The sequence below is a fragment of the Eptatretus burgeri genome, chromosome 2 (assembly GCF_056783735.1).
Source record: "Eptatretus burgeri isolate ZD-2024b chromosome 2, Ebu_testis_v1, whole genome shotgun sequence".
In the NCBI taxonomy this organism is placed as follows: domain Eukaryota; kingdom Metazoa; phylum Chordata; class Myxini; order Myxiniformes; family Myxinidae; genus Eptatretus; species Eptatretus burgeri.
Window position 1 is genome coordinate 71,133,988 of NC_140962.1, and position 27,224 is coordinate 71,161,211.

Below are 27,224 nucleotides of genomic sequence, written 5' to 3' on the forward strand. Positions count from 1 at the left end.
GGGGGGGGCGCACTCATATGTTCAGTACATCTTAACCTTAACTTACAAATTTTACACTAAACCATGGCCCAGGATCATTGAACTCTGCAAAAGAAAGCAGTTAGCAGGGAGCCAGGCTGCCCACATGCAGTCTCTGGCTCAAAACAATGCAGGTGACAGGGAACGTGGCTGGCTGCTCACACGCAGTCCAAGGCCTTCCCTTTTGAACTGAACGCAGTGAACCACAACGGTGCTTGGGCTGCACAACGCAGTCTCCGTGCCAGCTCAAGTGGCACACGCAATGAGCACAACGAATGGATGCATGAACGGTTTGAACTGAATGCAGTGAACGCAAACACGGTGCACGGGCCGCCACTGCAGGCCCGTGTTGTAGCTGCCAACAGGGCAGTTCTCGCAGCTTGCAAACTGTTGCTTTTACGATCCTGGCGCACATGGAAATGAACAGGGGGGGGGCAAAGCAAAAATTGAACGGGGCTGGTGAACGTGGGCAGTGGGCATGGCATGGCAAAGGCAGCAGGCAAACACAGCCCGCAGAAGAAGGCCGCTGCAGGCAAACATAGCGGGCAGATGAACTGGCCGGCACAGGCCTTGAAGCAAACACGGCCAGCCGATGGCACAGGCCTTGCAGCAAAACAACAGCTGCCGATGAAGTTGGCCGGCCTCCGCCTTGAAGCAAAACACGGCCAGCCGATGAAGTTGGCCAGCTCTTGCCGTTCAGTGGAGGTTGGTGGAGGGAGTGCGGTGGTGCTGGCCACTTGGAAGGCGGGCTCGGACCTACCTACCTGTCTCCCTCCCAACCTATCGCCTTTGCCTGTCACTGTACATACCCACTCCCTTAATTTGTCAAACCCCAATTTAGCCCCAACTTATTTTTTGTTGTTTTTATTTTTACTCCCCCACTATAAATCGTCCCCTAACCCCCTTTATCGTCCTTGTTCGGCTAACCTATCCTGTCACCTAGCCTACTCCCAACCCCTATGTTCCCTTCCCGGAGGGGAACAAGGGAGAGCTAACGTCCTGTGTCGAGGCCCAACGAAGCCTCAGAATGGCCTCCCCAGAGTTCGGCGATCTTAACACCAAGTGGGTCCAGCGGCCCACAACGACAGCGAGGGGATGGATGGTGCGGAGGGGTACATCTCCTAATCTATCCTAACCATTTAACTGTTAAACTACCCCGGGGCTTTCAACAAGCGCCTCTCGCTTAAACTATTGGTTCTAACAACCCAGATTCCCGTCGCCTGTGTTGGTGTCCTTACAATTTCGGGCCTCGCCCCCCAATTTTCTCTCCGTGCCCTCACACGGTCTCCTGGCTGGGACACGTGGCTCCCTTTGGCAGGCACGACCCTCTGCCGAATCTCCCGCTATGGCACCCCCGGGCACTACACTGCCTCCGAGCCTACCAGCTCCCTAACACCGGGGAGTGCCCCCCTGGCACCTCCCTGAACCGCACACGTGGCAGGCCGGCCTCCCGGGCCCCTTTCCGAGGGTCACCCGTGCCCACAACACTGCCCACGCGGCTAATGGCGCCCGGGCCCCCGCACCAAGCAGGCGCACCCGTGCCCACTACTCTATCCCGGCCCCCATGGGCCCATGGCCTACCGCGGCCGACTAGCCTGGTGCCCGGGGTACCCACTCAGCGATACTCACCTTTCGCAGCCACGCTCCCAAGCCCGTCAACAGGGCTCCTGCACCCCTCCAAATGGGTCTCGAGCCTACTTTCCCACCAACAGCAAAACGACCTCCATTTTTCAATTTGACTAACCCAGCTAACTCACTTTACTCTGACCCCGGGGTCCCTTGGGCGGGAGTCACTCCTCCCCCCAATCACTCATCGCACCATGCATTCCCCATTCACTCCATTCACACAGACCCGCTGGCCTCACTCACTCACCAAGCACATGCTTCCAATTTACTCACCAACAACTCTTCAACACACACACCACTGAACTCTGCCATCCTTCTATCTACCTCCCCTAACTAACTCGTGCTCCCACGTCATCCCTTAAACTAAAGCACGTTCCTTTTAACACTACGTAGCTAAACTACGTCCCCTCTACACATTCACAAGTCTGTCACGGTCTCCAAATAATCCATTTTATTTCCCAACCTAAATCTGGCTACAATCCCTCTAACTAATCCATTCCACGGACTCCATGAGGACTTACCCCTGCCCCATGGAGTCGGTCTAGCTGAGCTAACCCTTCCCCCTAACTAGTTTTCATCCTGTGCCCAGGGTAAGGGGGTCTTTCACCCCTTGCCCAGGAATCCTGTGTACCCGAAAGTGAGGCTTGTTTTTTTTCTTTTTTTTTTCATGCGCAGCACCTGCGCGGCAACTCAGAGCTCGCGCACTTTGCACCTGGCCGTGACGTCATGCAGCTGCACGTGTTCCTCGTCCCTCCTTGGACGGTACCATCCGGCAGAGATACCACTCCTGCCGGATTCCAACCACACGTGCAGCCATGACGTCACCGTGCGCATAAAAAAAACACAAGCCCCACGTCTCGAGGGGTTTCCCACGCGAACACATGTGCTTTGCCCGTTGGAGCTTAACACACACGATCGCGTGGAGAACCCGTCCGGTCCAAATCCGTTTACCTGCCTAAACTTTGTCCGTCCGCGGGATCGGCAAATCCACCGCGTGCGTTTCCGGACCGGGACTTCACTCTCGCAAGCGAGCACGTGGCGGTCTCGTGCGTTGCACAGCACGAACCGCGTGCTCACTGCTGGGTGAACCCGGCACGGTCCACGAAACAGCTACAGCCGCTACCCGGCTTTCTCTCCTCTGTCGCCGTCTCCGTCTCCATTCCACACACGCACACCTGCGTGTCACGACGCACACAGTCCACTCCATCACATTCACACGGGGAGACGCGGCTGCGTGCTCCCGCATGCCAACCGACATCTCCCTCACATACCGCTCTCTCACACACACGGTCTCCCTTGCACTCGGCCGTTCACTCACGCGTGCCTCACTACTCACACAAACCATACTATTTACACACGCGGGGGCACTCACCCGCGGTGCCTCATCCACACTGGCCGTTTCACTCACACACACGGCCTCTTCCACACACGGTGCCTCATCCACACACCGTCCCTCACTCACACACGCGGGGGCACTCACCCGCGGTGCCTCACTCATACTGGCTGTTTCACTCACACACCATGTACTCACCTCACACGGTGCCTCATCCACACACGGCGTGCTGGGAAGCACGTACTCCGGCACCATCGCCACCACACCACTCACACACGGGGTCGCTTCCACACACGGGGACGCACTCACACCTTGCACCACACACATAGGGACAACCACACTGGGGATTCGTGTCCCCACAAGGGTCTCCGGGGCCTCTATACCCCCCAAGCTCTCCGTGCACCCGTTCGCAGCACTCGCCCCCTCAACCTCGCAAAGCACGACCGAACTCACCTGGTCGTGACTCACCTCAAGGGGGCAGACTCCCTCCCCTCGTTCCTGGAGGAGGCCATCCAGCTGCTCACACCGGGTCCCCACACGCTCCGCGAGCTCAACCTCACTATCCTCCACTACCTCCGTGTGTGTGTGCGCGTCACTTACCCCGTCTTCATCGTGTTTATTGGTCTCTGCTTCTTTCTGGCGTCTTTCCCTTATCTTTATGTAGGTCAACCTTGCTTTCTCTTTAAGTCGCTCCCGTCCTTCCCTGTTTTTCACTCCTTGCTCTTTCACGATCTCCGCGTACCTCATCCTTGCTCTTCGTATTAATTGTTCTTTTCTCTCCCTCGCAATTACTTTCACCTCGTCTCTTGTCTCCCGAATTACTTTTTCCTTACCCGCCTCCACCGTGGGCCTGTCAGCCGTTGCACCCCCTTCCAGCTCGTTTGTTCCGACACGTGGAGTCGCCATTCCGAGTTCCCTGCTAACGGCCTTCATGCCCGCCTGCAGGCATCGGCCCATGTTCTGCGTCTCACCCCGTAGCTTTCTCGTTTCTTCCTTCATGTTTGTTTCCATTTTAGTTTTCATGCGTTTTATTTCGTTTGTGAATGTATCCATCTTTTCGTTTATTTGTTTGTTCATGTCTTTCATTTCGTTTTTTATTTCATTTGTCATTGCCGCATTCATTTGTGCCAGCATGGTGAATAGCTGGGCCATGTCGGATGCACTCAAGTGAGCCGTTTCGGCAGGGGTTGGGGAAGGGTCTTGGTGGAGAGGGGGGGAGGTGTCATACACCGCGGCCGCTGCCGCACCCACCTCGGGCCCTGGGTTCAGTTGGGCGAGTCCGTGTTCCTGCACAATCAACATTTCCTGCTCGGGGATTCCATCCTGGACCATGGATTCTACATTACTACACATATACATTTCTAATACCCCCGGCTCCCGCTCGCCTTGAGACGCCATCTTGTTTCTCGTGAAGGGTTAATTTAACTCGCACGTAATTTGGAGGGAATCGGGGGTCGCTTCTCTCACCCCTGGACCGATTCCCGTGAATTTCGCTGGAGACAGGAGAGCCTGTTGTCCCGCTCTCCAATACCAGTGCCGCGAGGAGGGCGATGAATTTGCATCCCACTCCTGACACCAGTGTTGCGGTTTTCGCGCCCGCCGGCGTGCGACGGCCACGTAACTCGAATCGCGGCACGTCGCCCACCGGACGGACAATCCAGTCGTGACCCTCTCGGACTAACGCCGGGAACCAGTCACGGGTGGACCTTTCGGTCTCACCGCGATCGAGCCAATCAGCCCCCGCGTGGGATAGGGTTGCTCGCCAAATTCGAACTACCTAAGTACCCACGCGGAGGGTAGACCGGGCGATCGCACCTCGCCGCAGGTCGACTTCGGACACGGGCCACTTAAGCGACCCGTTCCGTACTATCAGAATAACCGAGCGGTGTTATCGTCGACCTCGACGGTTCGATTAATTATCGGGCGTATTCAGCCCACTACCAACCCTTTACGTGAAGCAAGATGGGGATTCAATGGAGGAAAAGACGAAGCGAAGCGGGAAACAGTTCAACAATAAAGCACATTTATTCTCGGCACACGGAAAGCACACAAATACAATTCCACCAAATGCACACAAAAAAAAGAAAACACAATTCCATTTACACAAAAAGCAAACATAAAAGTGAAAACACAGTGCAGAGCTAATACCGACTACCGAGCACACGGCAACACTTATACAATTCTACTTCACAGACGGCGCCGACAACACATACCCAAAACCAAGGAAAAGAAATACCTCAAGAATGAGGCGGCCTGAGGCCGAGACCGGGTCGGGCCTACCCGTCTGGTGATGAGACGCGGAGCGGCGATGGCGCCTCTCTCCGCGGGCCTCGTGGACAGTGCCTGGCAGGGGGTGGGAACGGGGCCCCCTTGGTCGCACTATCTCAGCGCGGGGGGAAACAGGAGGGGGTTGCTGATGCTCGGGGTATAGAGGATCTTTATTATGTGCGACGAGCGTCTCCACCTCGGCCAGGTCGCGCTGTCGGCCTCCCTCGGGTGCAGCTTCCTGCACGACGCGAGCACCCCCTCGTCTGGTGTCGCCGCCTTTCCACAGCTCCGTCCCCTCCGTTCCGACTCCAACGCACACGACGAGCAGCTCCACCGCCCGCGAAGTCTTGACCCTCTGCTTCCGACTCTCCTCTTCTTGACTCTCCGACCTCGTTCTGCTGACTCTTCTTTGGACTCTTTCTGACTGACGAACACCGTCCTTTTATCCCCCCGTAACTTCGCCTTTGACCCCCTCCCTTTGACCTTTCACCTCGCTCCCCATTGGCCCGAGAAAAAGTGGGCGTGAAGGCGTTTTGATCCACAAATTTGCATATATCGATCGCCCTGGGGGCGGGGCCAATTCGCCCCTCGCTCACCGATTGGACGGCAAAAAGTGGGCGTGTGTCGTTTTTGATCCGTTTTTGAAGCAGAAAATCCGTGATTTTGTACACGCTGTTCGACGCGCGTTCTGCATGAGTCCAACACCGGTACCCACAGCGGGGCAAGAACGGTGGCGATGCTACGGTGGCGAGGTGTGACGGGAAGGTCGTGGCGGTTGTGGTGAAGCGGTGGTTGTGGTTGGTGGTTGATGTTGTGGTTGTGATCATGGCGGTTGGTCCAAAATAAAGATAGTGAAAGAAAAACGGCTATCCTGAAGAGTCGCAGCACGTATAAATGACATGTATTCCCACTAGACAACGGGTTTGGGCCTAACTACACATGTACTTACCGAGATACCTCACCTAAGGGACCTGAATGGTGGTTTGCGAATCTGGTAACCACAACAATATATATATATATATATATATATATATATATATATTTCCATGAGGTGGTGAGAAATACAGGGGGGGGGGCGGTGAGTGATCCAAGAAGGGTTGGGTGAGATGGGGGAGGGGTGAGAGAAAGGGGAGGGGTGAGAAAGGAGGGGAGGGGTGAGAAAGGAGGGGGAGGGGTGAGAAAGGAGGGGAGGGGTGAGAAAGGAGGGGAGGGGTGAGATGGGGGAGGGGTGAGAGATGGGGAGGGGTGAGAGATGGGGGAGGGGTGGGAGATGGGGGAGGGTGGGAGAGATGGATGAAGGAGTGAGATATGGGGGGTGTGAGAAAGGAGGGGAGGGGTGAGAAAGGAGGGGGAGGGGAGGGGTGAGAAAGGAGGGGGAGGGGGAGGGGTGAGAAAGGAGGGGGAGGGGAGGGGTGAGAGATGGGGGAGGGGTGAGATGGGGAGGGGTGAGAGATGGGGGAGGGGTGAGAGATGGGGGAGGGGTGAGAGATGGGGGAGGGGTGAGAGATGGGGGAGGGGTGGGAGAGATGGATGAAGGAGTGAGATATGGGGGGTGAGATATTTTGGGGGTGAGAGATGGGGAGGGGTGATAGATGGGGAGGGGTGATAGATGGGGGAGGGGTGATAGATGGGGGAGGGGTGATAGATGGGGGAGGGGTGATAGATGGGGAGGGGTGAGAAAGGAGGGGGAGGGGAGGGTGAGAAAGGAGGGGGAGGGGAGGGGTGAGAGATGGGGGAGGGGTGAGATGGGGGAGGGGTGAGAGATGGGGGAGGGGTGAGAGATGGGGAGGGGTGGGAGAGATGGATGAAGGAGTGAGATATGGGGGGTGAGATATTTTGGGGGTGAGAGATGGGGAGGGGTGATAGATGGGGGAGGGGTGATAGATGGGGGAGGGGTGATAGATGGGGGAGGGGTGAGAGATGGGGGAGGGGTGAGAGATGGGGGGGGAGGGGTGAACGGTCTCATCATGGATATTTTGCAGATATATCTTCTTCCATCTGCACAATGTAATACAAATTTCCACATGTTTAAATCAGAGGATGACTGAAACTTTGGTTCATGCTTTCATAACGTTACACTTTGATTTCTGCAAATCTCTGCTTGTGGGCTTGCCTGCTTCTTCTCTCAGGACATTGTCAATATTTACAATATGGCACCCAGGCTTGTGGTTTAGGTTTACATTTTTTTTTTTAATCACATCACTCCAATCCTCAAGAGACTTCACTAACACCTAGTACACCAATGTCTGCAATTAAAGTTTTGTTTACTTTAAAGCAAAACATTGATTTCTACATACTTTTCTGACCTAAAATCACACCTTCCACTACAAGAATGCTATTAAGAAACAACAGAAACCTCCTCGTCGTTCTTTACACTAACATGCTGATCAAGTGGTTGACCATTCTTCACATAGGTTCATCAACTGCGGCCCTGCCTGACTTTTATAACAAGTTTTTTTTAATTTTTTTTAATTTCTCATCAAATATTTTCAGTTGCTTTTTCTTAATTTATACCTTTCTTACCGCATTCCTTTTTGGATGTTTGGATGCACCTTGACATTTTGCTTCAAAATCATAAGCACAAAACAAGGAACTGATTCGCTGATCGAGTGGTATGCAGTCTGTTTTTACCTGCAATCTTTTGATGGTGGCAACAGTGATGATAAGAAGAGGCCACAGAGGTCAGTCACAGGAGGCAAAACATGGGCTGGAGTTGTCAACATCTGGGGATTGGGAAAAGAAAGATAAATTGGGGAAGGAACAGAGAAGGAAAGGTGTGATGTGGAAAAGAAAGTTAAGATATAGTTGTACATAGAATGGGTTTTTATTTCTGAAGTTAAGACTCACAGAAGAACAAAATGAGAACGGGAACGGAACTCGGTAGAGCACACACCTCTGCCAGGCTGAACAGTTTACGTTTTGTATCCCACTGTTCGGCCGGATCTGCATCTGGAGCTTCACCAAAATCGAATCGGCTTGTTCTTGTCGCCTACCCAAATCATCCACCAAGTTTTGGCATAACTCGTTCAAAACTTTTTGAAATATCATGCTATACCCTCTATTGTTTTTAGCCCCATCTCTCAATGGTGAAGAATCATTGGAAAATTAAAAAAAAAAAAATCTCGTATCTGGATACAGATTCGGATCTTCACCAAAATCAAATGAATTCGTTCTTGTCAAAACAATTTGGAAAGACAGAAACAAAATCAATTTGCAGATGATTTTTTTTTTTAAATATCCAGAAAACAAGTTAGCGCAGGAACAATTTTTACCTCGTGGGACCTCTGACCATTGACCATAATCTAATCAGTTCATCTTTGCATCATTATACATACTTGTACAAAGGTTGACTTGGATCCCTTCAGCTGTTTTTAAGTTACCACGGTAACGAAACCTAATCATGGACGCTCGGACGGATGGACAACAAGAAAACATAATGCCTCCAGCGACTGTCAGCGGAGGCATAAATCCTGTGGAAAGCCAGCCTTTTAAAAAACAAACTCAAACCACCAGGACTTGTGTATCAACCAAATATGTATCGCAAAAGACTATTCATCATCAATATTCTACACAATAACATGCTCATTGAGTGAAAGTCAAAAATGTAGGATTATGCAGTTTTGCATTATATTCAAAACAAGCACACTGTCTGCGGTGAAAGAAAGAAATTTGCAAACCTGCTCAATGGTGAGTGAGCCTGATAGGTGTGGTGCTAGAGATGGAATGGCGTTTTCATCATGAGCCTCACGATGCCTTGTGTGCTTGCCAAGCAAAACAGAAAATGGCGTGGCAGGAATGTTCTCTTTCAAGACCAACTGTGGCATAAAGGAAACAAATGCAATAACCGGTCGATGGAATGTATAAATTATCCTTTTGCAAAAGACTATACAAGACATCGGTTTCCTAGGTCTTGTGGCCAAACAGCAGGCCTGCCTTGCTCAGTCCCCTCCCCCACCCCCTCCAAGATTAAGCTCTGAGTACACATGGCCTTGCGAGCCGTAGGCAGAGGGCTTGGCATGGACAGACTTGTTCGTGACTTTATGAACCTTGAAAGTTTTCATGAAAATCTCAATGCGAAAGCGTTTTCCCACTTTCTGCCCTGCGGCTCACAGTTTGAGGATGAGGGATTTGCCCAAATACAATTTTTTTTTTCTTCGACGATTGATGAAAAGATTTTACCTGTTTGCTTGTTGGTGTATCTTTTACATCTGATTCGGCTGCCAGTGTCAACAGTTCCTGCAAGACCAGAGCAATATGAAAGCACACCGAGGGGAGAGGTAGGAGGGTTTGGCATACGTGGTAGATGGGGATAAAGGGATGGTTGAAGTCAGAGAAAATTGGGTGCAAGAGTAGCACAATTTTGCTTTTATCTCCAGCAAATAGAGAACCAACCAGATGTGATATTTCAATAAATGTCAAGCGCTATGAAGTTAGCAACCAAGAAATGTTCGTGGGAAATGAAAAATAAAAATGTACAAAATAAAATGACCATAAGTGCATTATATAAATTTACAAATACAGTAAAATGTCAACAACAGCAAAGGTAAAATACAGTAGTGGGAATCTACCAATTGGCGTGACGGAACCCAAGACCATGAAAGTATTTTTGCTTTAGATGGCTCATTTATGAAATCCTAAATTGTTATCAAGTACGGAAGGAAGTTTGAATTATAGTTATCTTCGCCAAGTTTTCATTTGCACATTGGAGTTGCTCAAGAGGCCAACCCAGCCAAGTAGAGGCCTGTATTTATTACATATGCAGTGAAGCGTGCTTGCCAAACATATGGCTCATGTTTGATTTACTACCTCTTAGTTTCAGAAAATCTTTTTTAAAACGATTCAAATTGTTTTTACCTTTATTATCCTTTCATGTTCATATGTGAAAGGAGAGCTTGTGGAAATGGTGCAGTAAAAGGAGAAGCAAGGTGTACATGAGAGGGGAAGAAACACTGCAAACGGCAAATAAGATGGTTGCCTTGGGAAGAGTTATTGGATGTAACAAAGACTGTGGGTAAGGAAGGGGGTGACGTGAGATGGCAGTGCACCATCTGCTTGGTCTTGGAGGGAAGAATGGAAAGCAGCACCGAAGAAAGCGGATTTCACACACAGCAGAAGTGATGAAAAAATAAGTTGGTGTGCAGTCAGCCTGGATTTTTAAGTTTAACCAGAAGGGGTCATAGAGTTGTTGGTAGGGTTGGGTAAATAGTGAAGTTTTTTCGGTTAAGTGTCTTCACATAGCATTTTCTATGGCCATTTTCGATGCTGAATCTGAAAACGTTGGAATTTTTTTTTTACCTCCGATGACTTTTGACCCCCGGAACTTTAATTTATTCAAAATGGCGACAAAAAAGATATTTTAATGCATTTCTGACCAACTGAGAGAAAATAAGGCTCGTAATATTTCAATTTACAGGTTTTTCCAATCAAGAAATACGAAAATTAACACTTATGCAACGATTTGATGATTTTTAAAACACAATTTTTGAAAACCGCACAATATTTTGCTACAATTGAACTGTTTTTGTCATTCTCAGATCAACACAAGACCGAGATCACACCAGTGCCGCCAACAAAAGTTTATTAATGTTATCCTGCACGGATTCATCGGGTTTGATAGCATTCTTTATAGAGTTGAGTAGCTCGGTCAAACTGAATTTTTGAGTGGGGAATTTCCCTGCTCCATCCTTCACACGTCTTTGTTGGCGTATGTCTGGCTACAGTTAAGCGTAAATATGTCACTTCCGCGAGAAGTTCTTTCTCCGATAGTGTACTCAGTAAATATCGACTGTCTGGGGTCAAAGGTCCTTTGTGCTTTTTGCAAATTTGTATAGTATTCAATAGCCTAGTATTTTTATTTTTCTTCAAGTCTTCCTTTTTCCTAAATTACTTGATTTCGGTCCTATGCAACATCCAATCAATTTGAAAATGTGATTAGCGTATTCCTTGACCTGAAAAACTTGTGAAATGATATATTAAAAGCCTTATTAGTCACATTAGAGAAGGAAAACATGAAAAAGGTCAATTTTTGGCCGCCATTTTGAATAAATTAAGGTTCCGGGGATCAAAGGTCATTGGAGGTAATTAAAAAAAATAATAATAATAATCGACCGGATTTGGATTCAGCATGGAAAACGGCCGTAGAAAATGCTATGCACAAAATTTCAATCATATTTACCCAACCCTATTGTTGGGTAGGGATGGAGGTCAGAAAGCTAAACCAGAGGAGAGGTGGTTAAAAAGAAAACAAAATACCCCCCACCCTAAAAAAAAAAAACCTGTCCGTGATACGAAAGCAGCAGACCTCATGTTTCTGCCTCACCTAGAGTGATTCCAATAATGTTGAGCTTGAGAAGCCACATAATCCAGGAGACAGATGTGATGCTGGACCTCATTGAACTACATAAATTTTTGTCAGTAGACCGAGTAGTTTTGATTTTCTAAATAAAGACTTGGAATAATACAGAATATCCAGTCTGCAGTTGGCTTTTGAGGCCAGCTTTGCTACATAGTCAGCCCAGAATAAGGCATGGCTGATGGTGAGGCCTACAAGTTCAAGAGAACAAACCTTTTTAAGTGAGTCACTATGGAAATACATCGGTGAGTTCATGATGATCCTTCTGGAATGACAAGGTGAAACTGAGATTTTCCATGATTGAAGGACATGTTCCATTTATCACATGATAATCTAAATGCATCCAAATCAGTAGAGTGACACAGCTGTTGTCCGCCTATCAATGGGATGGGTAATGTATTGTATAGAGTAGCCGAAGAGAGGGTTTTCCACAGCACAGTAGAGAAGAGCTTTGTGTAGATGAGGAACAAGACTGGGCCCAACACTGCCTTGGTCACTTCAGCATTGGCGAGAAGAGGAGAGAAGAGGGTTCCGTTGATAGCAATGCATTGACTTCATGAAGGAAGAAAGTCAACAATCCAGGAATGGGGCCCACCTTGTATGCTACAGGCAGAGAGCTTGGCAAGTAAAGAAGGATGCCAGACTGTGTGAAATGACCAAGATATGTCTAATTAAACGGTCCTGACCTTGTTTAAGATTTAGGGTTACGGTCCTGACCTTAACCATTGTTGAGAGAGGAGCAGCAGCATGTTCAGAGTTGAGTGACTGGGATGGAATCCAAACTGATGGTCAGAGATCAGGCTGTTTGAAAGCAGGAAAGACTTGACATAGGCTGCTGTGATGGGGTTTTTTTTTTTTTCTTATGGAAGACTCACAGAAGAGCAAGGTTGAACTGACAGAATGGTCATGGGGTAACAATTGGGAAGCAGCAAGGGAAGGAGCGAACAGGAAAACAAGAAAGCGGAGAGGAGGAATCAATCCAGGAAATAAGATGGTTGGACTAGGAACACTCCAGGTCAGGAGTGTTATTGTCAGGTCAGGCCAGATCAGATCTATGACTTGCGATAGGCATCATGTAAACCTGGACTAACCTGTTTCATGGTCGGGTTGTCGAAGACTAAACCGTCTCCACCACTCAGCTTCATGATATGGACACCAACCAAGATTAAAGACAAAACCTGTCAAGGGCAGAGGAGCTCCTTGTGAGCCAAAGGCCATCCATATCTAGTGCCCAACTGTGTCTGCGGACGTCCTCCTGCAGTTTGGTTTCTCTTTTAGGCGGTTGATGGCAGGATTTGCACTCCGGCCACCGTAAAAACCTACACTCCACAAAACATAATAAAACCGTAAAGAAAATTGAAAACCCACTCCGTGGGAGAACCTCCTGTGCAGCTGTCCTCCGACGGGCAGCTCACTCGATAACGGGATTGGGGTAAATCCTTCGGGACCCCCACACTTTGATGATAGAAGGAAAACCAAGGGGTAACCTTCCCAGATGAGATTGCGGTAGTGTATGTCGGGGTGGTGCTGAGGTGTCGTCCACCAGACGGCAGTCTCCTTGGGTTAACCTGAGGCGGTCCCTTTGGGTGGGTGCCAGGAACGTCCTATCCCTAAGAGAGGATGATCACCTGTCTCTGTTATCATCTGAGCTCAAGTGTTTGGACATCGGGATTGCAGCTCTCTCTGAGGTTCAGAGACCAGATTGTGGCGAAATCATGGTGGGTGGTTACACCTACGATTAGTCTGGTCGCTCTAATGGTTACCATGCCCAAGAAGTTGCTGTAGCTGTGTCCAATAACCTGATTCCAATGGTAATTGAGGCAACATCGGTCAACGAGCGTATTATGAGGTGAAGCATTTGCCACTCCTTAGGTGTCATTTCCCTGGTCTCTGTTTATGCTCTGACTCAGGCGAGTGATCTCACCGTGAAGGATGCATTCTACGCCACACTCGAGTCTGTGGTTGATCAGTGCCCCAGACGAGATACACTTCTAGTCTTGGGGGATTTCAATGCACCGACTGGAACTGAATGGATGGTTGTGAGACATGTGTTGGTCCCCATGGGTCTGGAACTGTGAATCAGAATAGCATCAAGTTCCTTGACTTGCAAAGAACTCATGCACTTAGGGTGGCTGGTTCATGGTTTCAGTGCCCACAGGCTCATCGCTGCACTTGGTATTCCAACGCTGGCGGTGCGGCAAAGGAGATTGACCATGTGCTCGTTGATGGTCACTGGAAGATGATCCAGAACTGCAGGGTCTACTGGAGTGCTCAGTTCATCAATACTGACTACAGGCTTGTTGTAGCCACGCTGAAGTTGCAGTTTAAATCTGGGAGAATGGTACCATCCCAGCCTAGGCTGGATGTTGGCAAGCTCAAGGATGAGAGAGTAGCTGAGGAGTTTGTGAACAGGCTGAGTGGGGATTTGGGGTGTCTGGGTGCTTTGGGGGGTCCTGAAGAGTTGTGGAGTGCCTTCAAGACCACAGTCCTTGATGTTGCTGGTGGATGTCTTGGAACTCACCGCAGGGCGAAGAAGAAATTGTCTCTCAAGGAACACTGGATACCATTGACCAGAGTTGTAGGCCAGGCTTAATGGCAGAGCTGAGCTGTTTTAGGGAGTTGAGGTGTAAAACTGTAAGTGTGCTGAGGGTGGACAAGGAGGCCTATGTGTGAGGCATCTGTGAGGGGGTACAGCATCACCTGTGGTCAAGTGATTCTCATCCTGCTTACAGGGGAATTCATGCATTGTGTTTCTCCAAGCCCATCCCTCGGTGTACTGCAGTTAGAGCGGAGGGTGGAGGGATCTTGACAGAGGAGTCTGAAGTGAAGGCCCGCTTGGCCAGTTACTTTGAGTGGTTGTACCAGGCTGATCCACCAGCTGTTGAGTTGGATGTCAGGGGTGTTACTATCCCTGTTGCTGACCCTCCAATCAACTGTGATCCACCTTTGTTTGTGGAAACACAGGCTGTGGTGAACCGGTTGATATGGGATAAAGCTCCTGGGATCTGTGGCATCCATGCTGAACTTCTCAAGGCTGTACTCGTGTCGTTGCATGCAGTTCTGTGCTCTGCCTGGAACACAGACATCATCCCTACTGACTGGAAGAGGGGCCTTGTTGTCCTTCTTTGGAAATTGGGTCATAGTTTTTTGGAGGGGAGAAAATGGTCAAATTGGGTCATAGTTACAACTTTTACTTCCTCGAGACAGTGAAGTTTGATCGTCTTTTCATCGCCACCCGCATAAGCCAACAATGACAACGCATACGCCCGTACAGGGGCTGATCCAAGGATCTCGCCAAACCGTCCCATCGGTAGTATTGACGGGCAGTATGTACAAAGGGCAGGGACTTGATCAAAGCGAGCTGATGACTCATGCTTTCTGGGAATTCATCGTTCGTGGGACACCGTCTCATGCCCCAGTTCTCATCACGGAGAGGGCTGAGCGGTTTACCCGAGCCTGTCGACGAAGGGCAAGGTACATGCTGGCTCATTCAGTGGAGCGCACATGTGGCCCCAGACATTGAAGGGCATCACAGGTCTGTTATTGCTCCATTTCACACGGCCTACCGCCGCTCATCCCTCAAAGAAGTTAGGCCGCCGGCCAGACCAGGGTAGCGGAACTAGTTAACGTGTTAGAGTCTGGCTCATTATCGGAATCAACCAGAAATTGCCCCACCAATATGAACGGCCATGCTCTGCCACCACCCACAGAATCATGAAAGAGGTCTCAGTCTGTCAATCCTTCTCGTGTCTGGCCCAGGTGAGCTTTCCCGTGTTGCTTATTTAAGGCACCTTAAACCTCTTAAAGACCCTTTAGACCTTTGCACACATTATATCCTTAAGACCTTTACAGCCCTTCATATCCAGACACTTTTAAGACCTTTCAGAGACCTATAGACCTTTTAAGACCCTTTGGACACTTTTGCTCTTTCACCCTTATAATCATTTAGGTTTAGACTCTTAGACCCTGTAGACCAGGGGTCGGGAACGTGTGGCTCGCGAGCCAGGTATGGCTCTTTTGATGATTGCATCTGGCTCGCAGATAAAATTGGAGCTTGAAACTTGGAAAGCCCAATATTTCTCGCAGAAGCTTTACCTATAGTTTGAATGGTGTCGTGCTTCATTCACGTGCAGGGTTGAACTTGGCAGAAGGAGAGAAGAAAAAACACCTCCGAATTGTCTGAAGCGGTTTTTGTTTCGTCCAGTCATGCGGCCGACGCGAGTAGTGATTTCGGTTCCTCCAATGACGTGCCGCCGCCGAGACGCGTCACGGAATTCATCTCGACCAATCACGTGCCACCGCTGAGGCGACTCGTGATTTCGGTTCCTCCAATGACGTGCCGCCGCCGAGACGCGTCACGGAATTCATCTCGACCAATCACGCGCCACTGCTGAGGCGACTCGTGATTTCGGTTCCTCCAATGACGTGCCGCCGCCGAGACGCGTCACGGAATTCATCTCGACCAATCACGCGCCACCGCTGAGGCGACTCGTGATTTCGGTTCCTCCACGACGTGCCGCCGCCGAGACGCGTCACGGAATTCATCTCGCCCAACCACGCGCCACCGCTCAGGCGACAGCATCCCGGAGTCGGCCGGCCGCGCCGCACCTCTCGAGTATGTCCGCCCGTGCGCAGGCCAGCCAGACTCATTTGGGTCAACATCTGGGTCTCTCTCATTTGCTCAAAGCGAACGCTTCACGAAGAAGATGGCGAAAAGAAAAAAGATGAGGAGTATCGTACATTTCAGGAGACGAATGGGCCGAAGAATTCGCCTTTGTGGAGAGAGCAGGTTCTGTGGTGTGTCTAATTTGCAATGACAAAATTGCATCGATGAAACGGTCGAATATAAAGCGGCACTTCGACACGCGCCATGCTACCTTTGCATCAAAATACCCTGTGGGAGACAGCAGAAAGAAAGCGTGTCAAGAGCTACTGAGCAGGGTGCAAGCCAGCCAGCAGCAACTCCGCGTATGGACCCGGCAAGGTGACTATAATTCCGCCAGCTTTGCTGGATCTTTAGCAATAGTGAGGAACGGAAAACCATTCACAGATGGCGAGTATGCAAAAACGTTCATGCTGGATGTAGCCAATGAACTTTTTGATGATCTTCCAAACAAAGACAAGATAATCAAACGGATACAAGACATGCCTCTGTCGGCAAGAACTGTTCATGATCGTACCATCATGATGGCAAACCAAGTGGAGGAAACGCAAGTGAAGGACATAAATACAGCGCCGTTCTTTTCCCTGGCTTTGGATGAGTCAACAGACGTAAGCCATTTGTCGCAGTTCAGTGTGATTGCAAGATATGCTGCTGGTGATACACTGCGCGAAGAAAGTCTTGCTGTTCTGCCAATAAAAGGGTCCACAAGAGGTGAGTATTTATTCAAGTCTTTCATGGAGTTCGCTCAAGAAAAAAATCTACGAATGGATAAACTTATCTCAGTGTGTACTGATGGTGCTCCGTGTATGGTGGGGAAAAACAAAGGATTTGTGGCGCTTCTCCGTGAACATGAAAATAGACCCATCCTAAGTTTCCATTGCATTCTACACCAGGAGGCACTTTGTGCTCAGATGTGTGATGGGCAGCTTGGCGAAGTGATGTCGCTGGTCATTCGTGTGATCAACTTTATTGTTGCCCGAGCCTTAAATGCTCGCCAGTTTAAAACACTTCTGGATGAAGTTGGAAATAACTATCACGGTCTGCTTTTGCACAGCAATGTGCATTGGTTGTCAAGAGGGAAGGTGCTTAGCCGTTTTGCGGCTTGCCTGAACGAAATCCGGACTTTCCTTGAAATGAAAGGGATTGAGCATCCTGATCTAGCCGAAACTGAGTGGCTCCTCAAGTTTTACTATCTCGTGGATATGACTGAACATCTGAACGAGCTCAACGTGAAAATGCAAGGCATTGGAAATACAGTGTTATCCCTTCAACAAGCCGTGTTTGCTTTTGAAAACAAGCTGGAGCTCTTTATCATGGATCTTGAAACAGGTCGTTTACTACATTTTGAAAAACTGAGACAATTTAAAGATGCATGCACAGCAAGTGAGCCCACTCAAAACTTTGATCTCCACCAGTTAGCTGGCTTCACATCCAGTCTCCTACAGTCATTCAAAGCACGCTTTGGAGAATTTCGTGAGCACACTCGCTCTTTTTAAGTTCATCACCCATCCAAACGAGTGTTCACTGAACACAGCCGACCTGAGTTACATTCCTGGTGTCTCCGTCAGAGATTTTGAAGCAGAAGTGGCTGACCTGAAGGCCTCAGACATGTGGGTGAATAAGTTCAAGTCACTGAATGAAGATTTGGAAAGAATCGCACGACAGAAAGCGGAGTTGGCGAGCAAGCACATGTGGGAAGAAATGAAAAAACTACAACCCGAAGACGAGCTGATTATCAAAACTTGGAACGCGCTTCCTGTCACATACCTCACACTGCAGCATGTGAGTATTGCTGTATTGACCTTGTTTGGATCTACGTATGCATGTGAGCAGTCATTCTCACATCTTAAAAACATCAAGTCCAACCTACGATCACGTCTAACGGATGAAAGCCTCAACGGTTGCATGAAGCTTAACCTCACCAAGTACCAACCAGACTACAAAGCCATCAGCAAATCCATGCAGCACCAGAAGTCCCATTAATGGTGAGTATTATAACAACATTATTTAAAAGAATAAATTCAGAGGCTTATTATACTCACATTTAGTTGAATTCAGTCTTAAAATATATTATATGGCTCTCACTGAAATAGATTTCCAAATATTTTGCTTTAATGGCTCTCCGAGTCAAAAACGTTCCCGACCCCTGCTGTAGACCATTAAAATACTTTAGATCACTCAGAAAATTAAAAACATCCCCCCTCAAATCCGTGCACCATTTGCGTCGCATCACAAGTTGCAATGAGGAAAATTAAATCCCAAAGCGAAATTGAAACAAACGACTGATCTACGTATTATATATCGAATGGGAAACCAGAATGAAATGGTGAGAAATATCGATCTTAATTGCTGAAAACAAATCTATGAGGAGTACAGTTGGAGGGGGTGGGTTTGGGCTGAAGAAGCCACGTGGAGAGGGATAAGTGCCTGGAGGTGATCAGCTCGGCCGTGAAGGCATAAAAAGCGCAAGTGCTAATGGTGAAGTTGTATAATCAAATCGGAAAATAAATAATTAAACAGATTTCTTTCCGACAGCATTCAGATTAAAAAGCCACCTGGTTGAAATCGAGGAAATAGAGGCGAGAGGCAGAAAGCCAACGTTCTGATGCAGTTGTTACATCTAGTGGCTTGTCCCTGGGTACAAACACAGCAGACAAGATGGCTGTCGAGCTCACAGATGTCTCCACAAACAAAGGTTTACGTTCGCTTGGCCGAAAAACAAAGCCTGCAAAGTAGGAAAAAGCAAAAACAAACAATGAACATAAGACAAAGGGTGAAGTTTTAAAACCACCTTCCTTTGGCAAAACGTAGCACTTTGTTGCAGAATCAACAAATCAAAATAATTGTGCAGACACTTTTCCAAGTTAAAAATGTAATTGCACACAGAATCATGCTTCAGAAAGACCAATCTATAATATTGCCATGTGTTAAAGACCCAAAAGACCCTGAAGACCCAAAATGACCAAAAAAACCCCTTAAAGACTCCTTTTCCCTTTAAGACCCTTTCAACACTTTAGACAACTTCAGAGCCCTTCACCCTCCACACCTTTCATACCCTTTAGATCCCAAGAACCTTTAGACATTTACACCCCTCAAGTCCCTTCAGACCCCTTAGTTAGACCTTAACACCATTTAGATCCCTTACAGCCTTCAGATGGATTAGACAGCTTAGACCCTTGACCATTGAGAGCTTCAGACCACTTGGACTTTTTTATATTACAAGACTAAATTATAACCGAATATAATATCACCAATATATCACAAATACATTTGTACAAAAGAAATGTTTGAAATTATGATTGGTGTAAATCATGACAACACAGCTAATCTATAATGTAAATCTCTGCAACGACGATATGTGGAGAGGCGAGCGCAGTGAGCCAATCACACCAGTTCTCACAATAAAGGTTTGTTGAAAATGTGATAAAATTTCAAACGGTAAAAATGTTAGCATGGAATGCACAGGTTTTACGCAACACAGGGAACTGGCTCACAATAAAAGTGAATAATAATTTTACTAGTAGCAAATTAAATTGTCTTTGTTGGGCCAAATGACCTCTTCCTGCATCAAGGTTCCATGTGTATAGATATGTAACATAAGCAGGTGGTTTTTTTTTCATTTGTCAGCCTGTCCCCAGCACAGCGGGAGACGGGATTTTGTAATCACGTGTGTCTGTCTAGGCCATAACTTTTTTTTCATTTGAGCTTTTGTCATCAAATTTTCAACAAACACAAAAAAAGGTCCAAGTGGTCTAAAGCTCCAAATGGTCAAGGGTCTAAACTGTCTAATCTGTAAGGGGGCTTTGCATTTCGAGATGCTTTCTTGTTTACTTTTCTTTTACTCAAGAAAAAGTTCAATAATCCTTGTGCAGAAGTTTATGAAAGTAGCATTGCAATGCAAAATGCAAAAAAAGCAATTAAATTGTTCGAACTGCTCAAAGTTTTGTTACACCAAACCCAAAATACAATATTGCTATGAAGCAAACCATTAAACACACTAGAAACAAGTTATGCAAACATCTCGCAATGTAGGCATCATCACAAATACACTTTACACTTTACAAGAAAATCATATTATGCAATTGTGGAAACAGCAACAGCAACAACAAAATAAACGATATTGTGTAATTGTGGAAACAACCAACTCTATTTGAATAGGGATGCTTGCCAAGGGTTACCACATTTTAACTTAAAAAAAATAGATGACACTCTGGAAAGGAACATTCTGAAAAGAGGACACTCCAAAAGTTTCCTTTACGTATTGAGCAATCGCATCGGTAGTCTCATCAAGTGTGTTCCGGACTCAGATTAATTTTGACTGCAAATCACCGTTCTTCCAGTTGAAATACTGAATTACTGGAAATGTTGTGCTTGTCCGAGTTCACATGAGATTGTAAATAAACAACACCTTTATTTGCCACTAAGACGGACGTACCAGCTCTACATACCAAGCACTCGCCTTCCCATTCTTCTTGACCACTTCAAAAACACGAGAATTTTGTCTTTAGTTCTGCAGTGAATCGACACTTCCATTTTGGCATTTTAAAGAGCTCTCAAAGAAAAATCGAACAAGTGGGTACGATACAGACTCAGAGAAGACACTGAACTCTCTCGCTCACTGCAACTAGAAATGGACGTGTGTCGATGTTTCAACATGTCCATTACACCCTGACGGAGTAGTACAGACTTGTACCAAACTGTCCTGATCCAAATATTACATAAACGCATTTTATCACTAAGAAAATGTACAAAAATGGCTTATCTGTTTCAATAAGGTTAAAAATAACCCAAAAAAAATATCCCAAATCTAAAAAATTATCCCGATGAAAATGGAAAAGCAAACAATAGCGCCAAAATCCCGGACATTTTAAGATATTTAAAAAACCCGGCCGGACGGATATGTAAGGACCGAAAAGGAGGACGCGTCTGGGAAAAACTGGACGAATGGTAACCCTAAGTTTGTTCAACATCAATGCAAAAAGAGCATCTCCAACAGAGCATCAGCTTTGCACATATCAGAACGTACCACTTGGATGAGTAGCTGAAGACGTGAATGCTGCAAGCACATCTGAAGATGGATCTGCCACGAGGACACCCACGTCCAACTGCATACTCCACTCCACTGTAAAAGCAAATCATGCAGCACAAGTGGTGCAAGCCTCCTTAGCATACAAAATTATCAACATCAAAGTGATGATGACAATGAGACTGATAATAAAGACACGTCTCCATTGACCACAAATAAATGTTGTGAAATGAATAAAATTATCCACATTACTGGAAAAAAAAAATCAAAGAAAAACAATCTACGTTAGAACAAAAGTCTCATTGGTTAAAATAAATGTACAAAAATACAAGAAACACGGATAGGACGACTCACAGCAGCAGCTTAGCAAGTTCCACACATGAAGGAAACCAGCAGAACTCCCTCCCAGCAGGTAATTAGAACAGCTATTCCGACCGAAACAAATGTGCCTGAAATAAATAAAATTAATACATCACATGCCCTTGGTTACTTCAAACTACTCTGAGTTTTCTTTAAAAGTGACAGATTTTATGGTCATTTTACCGGAAAAAAAAAATCAATGTCATTATACACTCTCTGACAAGCACTACAGGGAATTCATAAAACACCTTACCCCACAATCTTGAGAAAAAGGACATGGGAAGGATTTTTTCCTGTCTTGCTTTGCGTTTCCGAGCACCATCTATATTTCCTACTAGCCGCAATTTTGTCTGACTTTCGTTATTCCCCAATGCTGAGAGCACGAGCGGAAAAGTGTTCGAGATGGCGTCAAATTTTGTCCAAGTACTGCTAAACTGGAGGTTTTTGAAAATGCCAACAAGGCAATTTGTGTTCTACAGTGTTAAAGTATACAATTCAATTAAAATAAGACACCAGCTTTAAAGGCTGTAGTAAAAAAACAAAAATAATTAAAATTAAAACTGGTAAACCAGTAATCCCGGGCTTCAAGGCGTGCCTCCATTTTAACAAATTTCAACACCATCACCCTGTCACATGATATGGGTTTTCCGAGTTAGAAAGTTAGTTCAAGTCTGCAATGTGGCCCAGCTACGGGGTCCCTCAAGTTATATCGATGAAGGATTGAAAAGCCCATAGCAATACATGATAGAGAAAGAAACTTCACGTTGGACAAATCGAGGCTGGACAAATTTTCAAGTCCTCAAAAAAGTCCAATAACTCCACATTTGCATATTAATGTAAATGGCGAACTTGTAGAACGTTAAAATATCTTCCAGAATTTGTGGTCACTTTTTGTCTATCTTCTTTGGTTTTCATTTTACGACATGTCAAAAATGGGTGATTTTCAACTTTGGGGGGCTCTGGGGCCTCACTGGGGTAAAATACAGACATAGCGTAAATATATTTGGAGTCCCCTCTTCAAGGCCTATCAGAATCTGTCATTAAATTTTTTCAACTCTCATTTGCATATTTGGCATATTTAATGAGGCGAATCGGCATCATTTTAATCATATAAATTATGCAACGATTTTGACGAAATTAACAACTTAACATTCCAATGGAACCTTGCAAATGTGTGCAAAAGTTTGAGGCTGTCGTATTACCCCTTCTGGAGAAGAAGATGTTTTTAGGTTTTGGAGAAAATCCAATATGGCCGCCAGACCACGTGACCTACGTCATCAAAATTTTCAAAATATAAACTTCAGGTGGAGAGTTATTCAATGTATAAGTTTCATTGAATTTCATCCAAGCGTTGTTTTTCATTTTATGACATTTCAAAAATTGGTCATTTTCAACTTTGGGGGGCTCTGGGGGCTCACTGGGGTCAAATACAGACATAGTATAAATATATTGGGAGTCCCCTGTTTATGTGCTATCTAAATTTGTCATTAAATTTTTTTAACTCTCATTTGCATATTTTGCATATTTAATGAGGCGAATCGGCATCATTTTAAATCATATTAATTATGTAACGATTTCGACGAAATTAACAAATTCACATTAACATCGAACTTAGCAAATGTGTGCAAAAGATTGAGGCTGTCAGATTATCCCTTCTGGAGAAGAAGATGTTTTTAGGTTTTGGATAAAATCCAATATGGCCACCAGACCACGTGACCTACGTCATCAAAATTTTTAAAGTATAAACTTCAGGTGGAGAGTAATTAAATTGATAAGTTTCATTGAATTTCATCCAAGCGTTGTTTTCATTTTATGACATTAAAAAAATGGGTCATTTTCAACTTTGGGGGGCGCTGGGGGCTCACTGGGGTCAAATACAGACATCGTATAAATACATTGGGAGTCCCCTCTTCATGTACTATCTAAATCTGTCATTAAATTTTTTCAACTCTCATTTGCATATTTTTCATATTTAATGAGGCGAATCGGCATCATTTAAAATCATATTAATTATGCAACGATTTCGACGAAATTAACAAATTCACATTAACATCGAACTTAGCAAATGTGTGCAAAAGATTGAGGCTGTCTGATTATCCCTTCTGGAGAAGAAGATGTTTTTAGGTTTTGGATAAAATCCAATATGGCCGCCATACCATGTGACCTACGTCATCAAAATTTTTAAAGTATAAACTTCAGGTGGAGATTAATTAAATGTATAAGTTTCATTGAATTTACTCTAAGCGTTGTTTTCATTTTATGACATTTCAAAAATGGGTCATTTTCAACTTTGGGGGGCGCTGGGGGCTCACTGGGGTCAAATACAGACATAGTATAACTATATTGGGAGTCCCCTGTTTATGTACTATCGAAATCTGTCATTAAATTTTTTCAACTCTCATTTGCATATTTTGCATATTTAATGAGGCGAATCGGCATCATTTTAAATCATATTAATTATGTAACGATTTCGACCAAATTAACAAATTCACATTAGCATCGAACTTAGCAAAGGTGTGCAAAAGATTGAGTCTGTCTGATTATCCCTTCTGGAGAAGAAGATGTTTTTAGGTTTTGGATAAAATCAAATATGGCCGCCATACCACGTGACCTACGTCATCAAATGTTTCATAGTATAAACTTCAGGTGGTGAGTAATAATCCTGTTAAGTTTCGTTGAATTTCATCCGACAGTTTTCCCTCCAGATCCGCCACAAAATCGGTCAGTAGAACATAAAACCCGTTATAATAATAATAATAATAATAATAATAATAATAATAATACGAACGAATTCAATAGGGCTTCAGCACTTGCTTGAAGCCCTAATAATACGAACGAATTCAATAGGGCTTCAGCACTTGCTTGAAGCCCTAATTAAAACTGGTAAACCAGTAATCCCGGGCTTCAAGGCGTGCCTCCATTTTAACAAATTTCAACACTATCACCCTGTCACATGATATGGGTTTTCCGAGTTAGAAAGTTAGTTCAAGTCTGCAATGTGGCCCAGCTACGGGGTCCCTCATGTTTTATCAATGAAGGATTGAAAAGCCCATAGCAATACATGATAAAGAAAGAAACTTCACATTGGACAAATTGAGGCTGGACAAATTTTCAAGTCCCCAAAAAAGTCCAATAACTCCACATTTGCATATTAATGTAAATGGCGAACTTGTAGAACGTTAAAATATCTTCCAGAATGTGTGGTCACTATATGTCTATCTTCTTTAGTTTTCATTTTACGACATGTCAAAAATGGGTGATCTTAAACTTTGGGGGGCTCTGGGGCCTCACTGGGGTAAAATACAGACATAGCGTAAACATATTTGGAGTCCCCTCTTCAAGGCCTATCAGAATCTGTCATTAAATTTTTTCAACTCCCATTTGCATATTTGGCATATTTAATGAGGCGAATCGGCATCATTTTAATCATATAAATTATGCAACGATTTCGACGAAATGAACAACTTAACATTCCAATGGAACCTCGCAAATGTGTGCAAAAGTTTGAGGCTGTCGTGTTATCCCTTCTGGAGAAGAAGATGTTTTTAGGTTTTGGAGAAAATCCAATATGGCCACCATACCACGTGACCTACGTCATCAAAATTTTCAAAGTATAAACATTAAGTGGAGAGTTATTAAGGTGTTAAGTTTCATTGAATTTCATCAAAGCATTGTTTTCATTTAACGACATTTCAAAAATGGGTGATTTTAAACTTTGGGGGGCTCTGGGGCCTCACTGGGGTCAAGTCCAGACATGGTATAAACATATTTGGAGTCCCCTGTTTATGTCCTATCGAAATCTGTCATTAAATTTTTTCAACTCTCATTTGCATATTTTGCATATTAAATGAGGCGAATCGGCATCATTTAAAATCAAATAAATTAAATAACGATTTTGACCAAATTAACAACTTAACATTCCCATGGAATATCGGATATGTGTGCAAAAGCTTGAGGCTGTTGGGTTATCCCTTCTGGAGAAGAAGATGTTTTTAGGTTTTGGAGAAAATCCAATATGGCCGCCATACCACGTGACCTACGTCATCAAAATTTTCAAAGTATAAACTTCAGGTGGAGAGATATTAAATGGATAAGTTTCATTGAATTTCATCCAAGCGTTGTTTTCATTTTATGACATTTCAAAAATGGGTGATTTTCAACTTTGGGGGGCGCTGGGGGCTCACTGGGGTCAAATACAGACATAGTATAAATATATTGGGAGTCCCCTGTTTATGTGCTATCTAAATTTGTCATTAAATTTTTTCAACTCTTATTTGCATATTTAATGAGGCGAATCGGCATCATTTTAAATCATATAAATTACGTAACGATTTCGACCAAATTAACAACTTAACATTCCCATGGAACAATGCAAATGTGTGCAAAGGTTTGAGGCTGTCGTGTTATCCGTTCTGGAGAAGATGTTTTTAGGTTTTGGAGAAAATCCAATATGGCCGCCATACCACGTGACCTACGTCATGAAATGTTTCATAGTATAAACTTCAGGTGGTGAGTAATTATCCTGTTAAGTTTCGTTCAATTTCATCGAACAGTTTTCCCTCCAGATCCGCCACAAAATCGGTCAGTAGAACATAAAAACGCCTTTAATAATAATAATACTAACGAATTCAATAGGGCTTCAGCCATTTGGCTTGAAGCCCAAACTAGAAAATAGAATTTGATGTGAATGCGTCAATGGATATGCCTCTGCCCATGTTAGATGTTAACCCACTGCTACGTTTGATGTCAATTAAACATTTCATGAAAAATCTAAGGTCACATGAGGGAGAGGGAGAGGGAGAGGGAGAGGGAGAGGGAGAGCATTAGATGCTTCTAACTCAAGTTATGATCTGCAAAATGATTTTCAAAGGGCACATGACCTTTGACCTGTTGAACCCAATCAGTTCATCTTTGTATTACAGGTCATAATCCTGCCAAGTTTGGTTGTAATCCCTTTAGTAATTCACAAGTTGTCGCATTCACGAAAATCTGCCATGCACACACACAACACATCATAATGCCTCCGGCACCTTCGGCTGTGGAAGCAGCAAGCATTTACATTTATATAATATTCGTACATGACATTGCCTGGGGGTTGACACAACGACGTTCTCATTTCCCAGTTCTCAGGGTCCCAGAGAGTCACGATGGATCCAAAAGCAATGGCAAAGAGAGACCCATCTTCCGCAAAGCAGCAATCAAGTGGTGGCAGACCACGGTATGATCCCACAAAGTCGCAAGCCCAAGTCGTTGCTGCCCCTAGACAAGTATGGCATGAGCAACTACAATAACATGAAGAAAAACTGAAATCCTGGAAAGAAAAAAAAAAGTTGTGAAAATCAAACTCACCATCATCCTGTGCATCTGCAGATATGATCCAGATCTTAAAACAGCCATCTTTGGAGATTGTGCCAAGCATGTGGGAGAAGTTACCAGCTGCGTGTGGTCGGAAGCACAAGCGGATAACATCATCTTCATGTGGTGCCAAAATGGAAGTGTTCAACACAAAGCTGTAAACACAGAGGAAATACCGCTCTGGACATCATCTTTTGATCTTTCGTCAAAATGTAGAATTTGG

General features: G+C 45.5%; 1 protein-coding gene across 1 annotated transcript in view; it reads right to left on the reverse strand.

Moving 5' to 3' along the window:
- The window catches only part of WDR75 (WD repeat domain 75), a 110,678-nt gene that overhangs the window by 15,471 nt on the left and 67,983 nt on the right, over nt 1-27,224 (reverse strand). Inside the window, exons 13-20 of the mRNA XM_085869718.1 lie at nt 26,996-27,156; nt 26,725-26,905; nt 21,641-21,735; nt 21,287-21,382; nt 18,816-18,985; nt 9,425-9,481; nt 8,923-9,060; nt 7,877-7,968 (exon numbers count right to left, since the gene is read on the reverse strand). Of these exons, the coding sequence (XP_085725844.1) occupies nt 7,877-7,968; nt 8,923-9,060; nt 9,425-9,481; nt 18,816-18,985; nt 21,287-21,382; nt 21,641-21,735; nt 26,725-26,905; nt 26,996-27,156 (990 nt within the window). The remainder of the gene's footprint in view (nt 1-7,876; nt 7,969-8,922; nt 9,061-9,424; nt 9,482-18,815; nt 18,986-21,286; nt 21,383-21,640; nt 21,736-26,724; nt 26,906-26,995; nt 27,157-27,224) is intronic.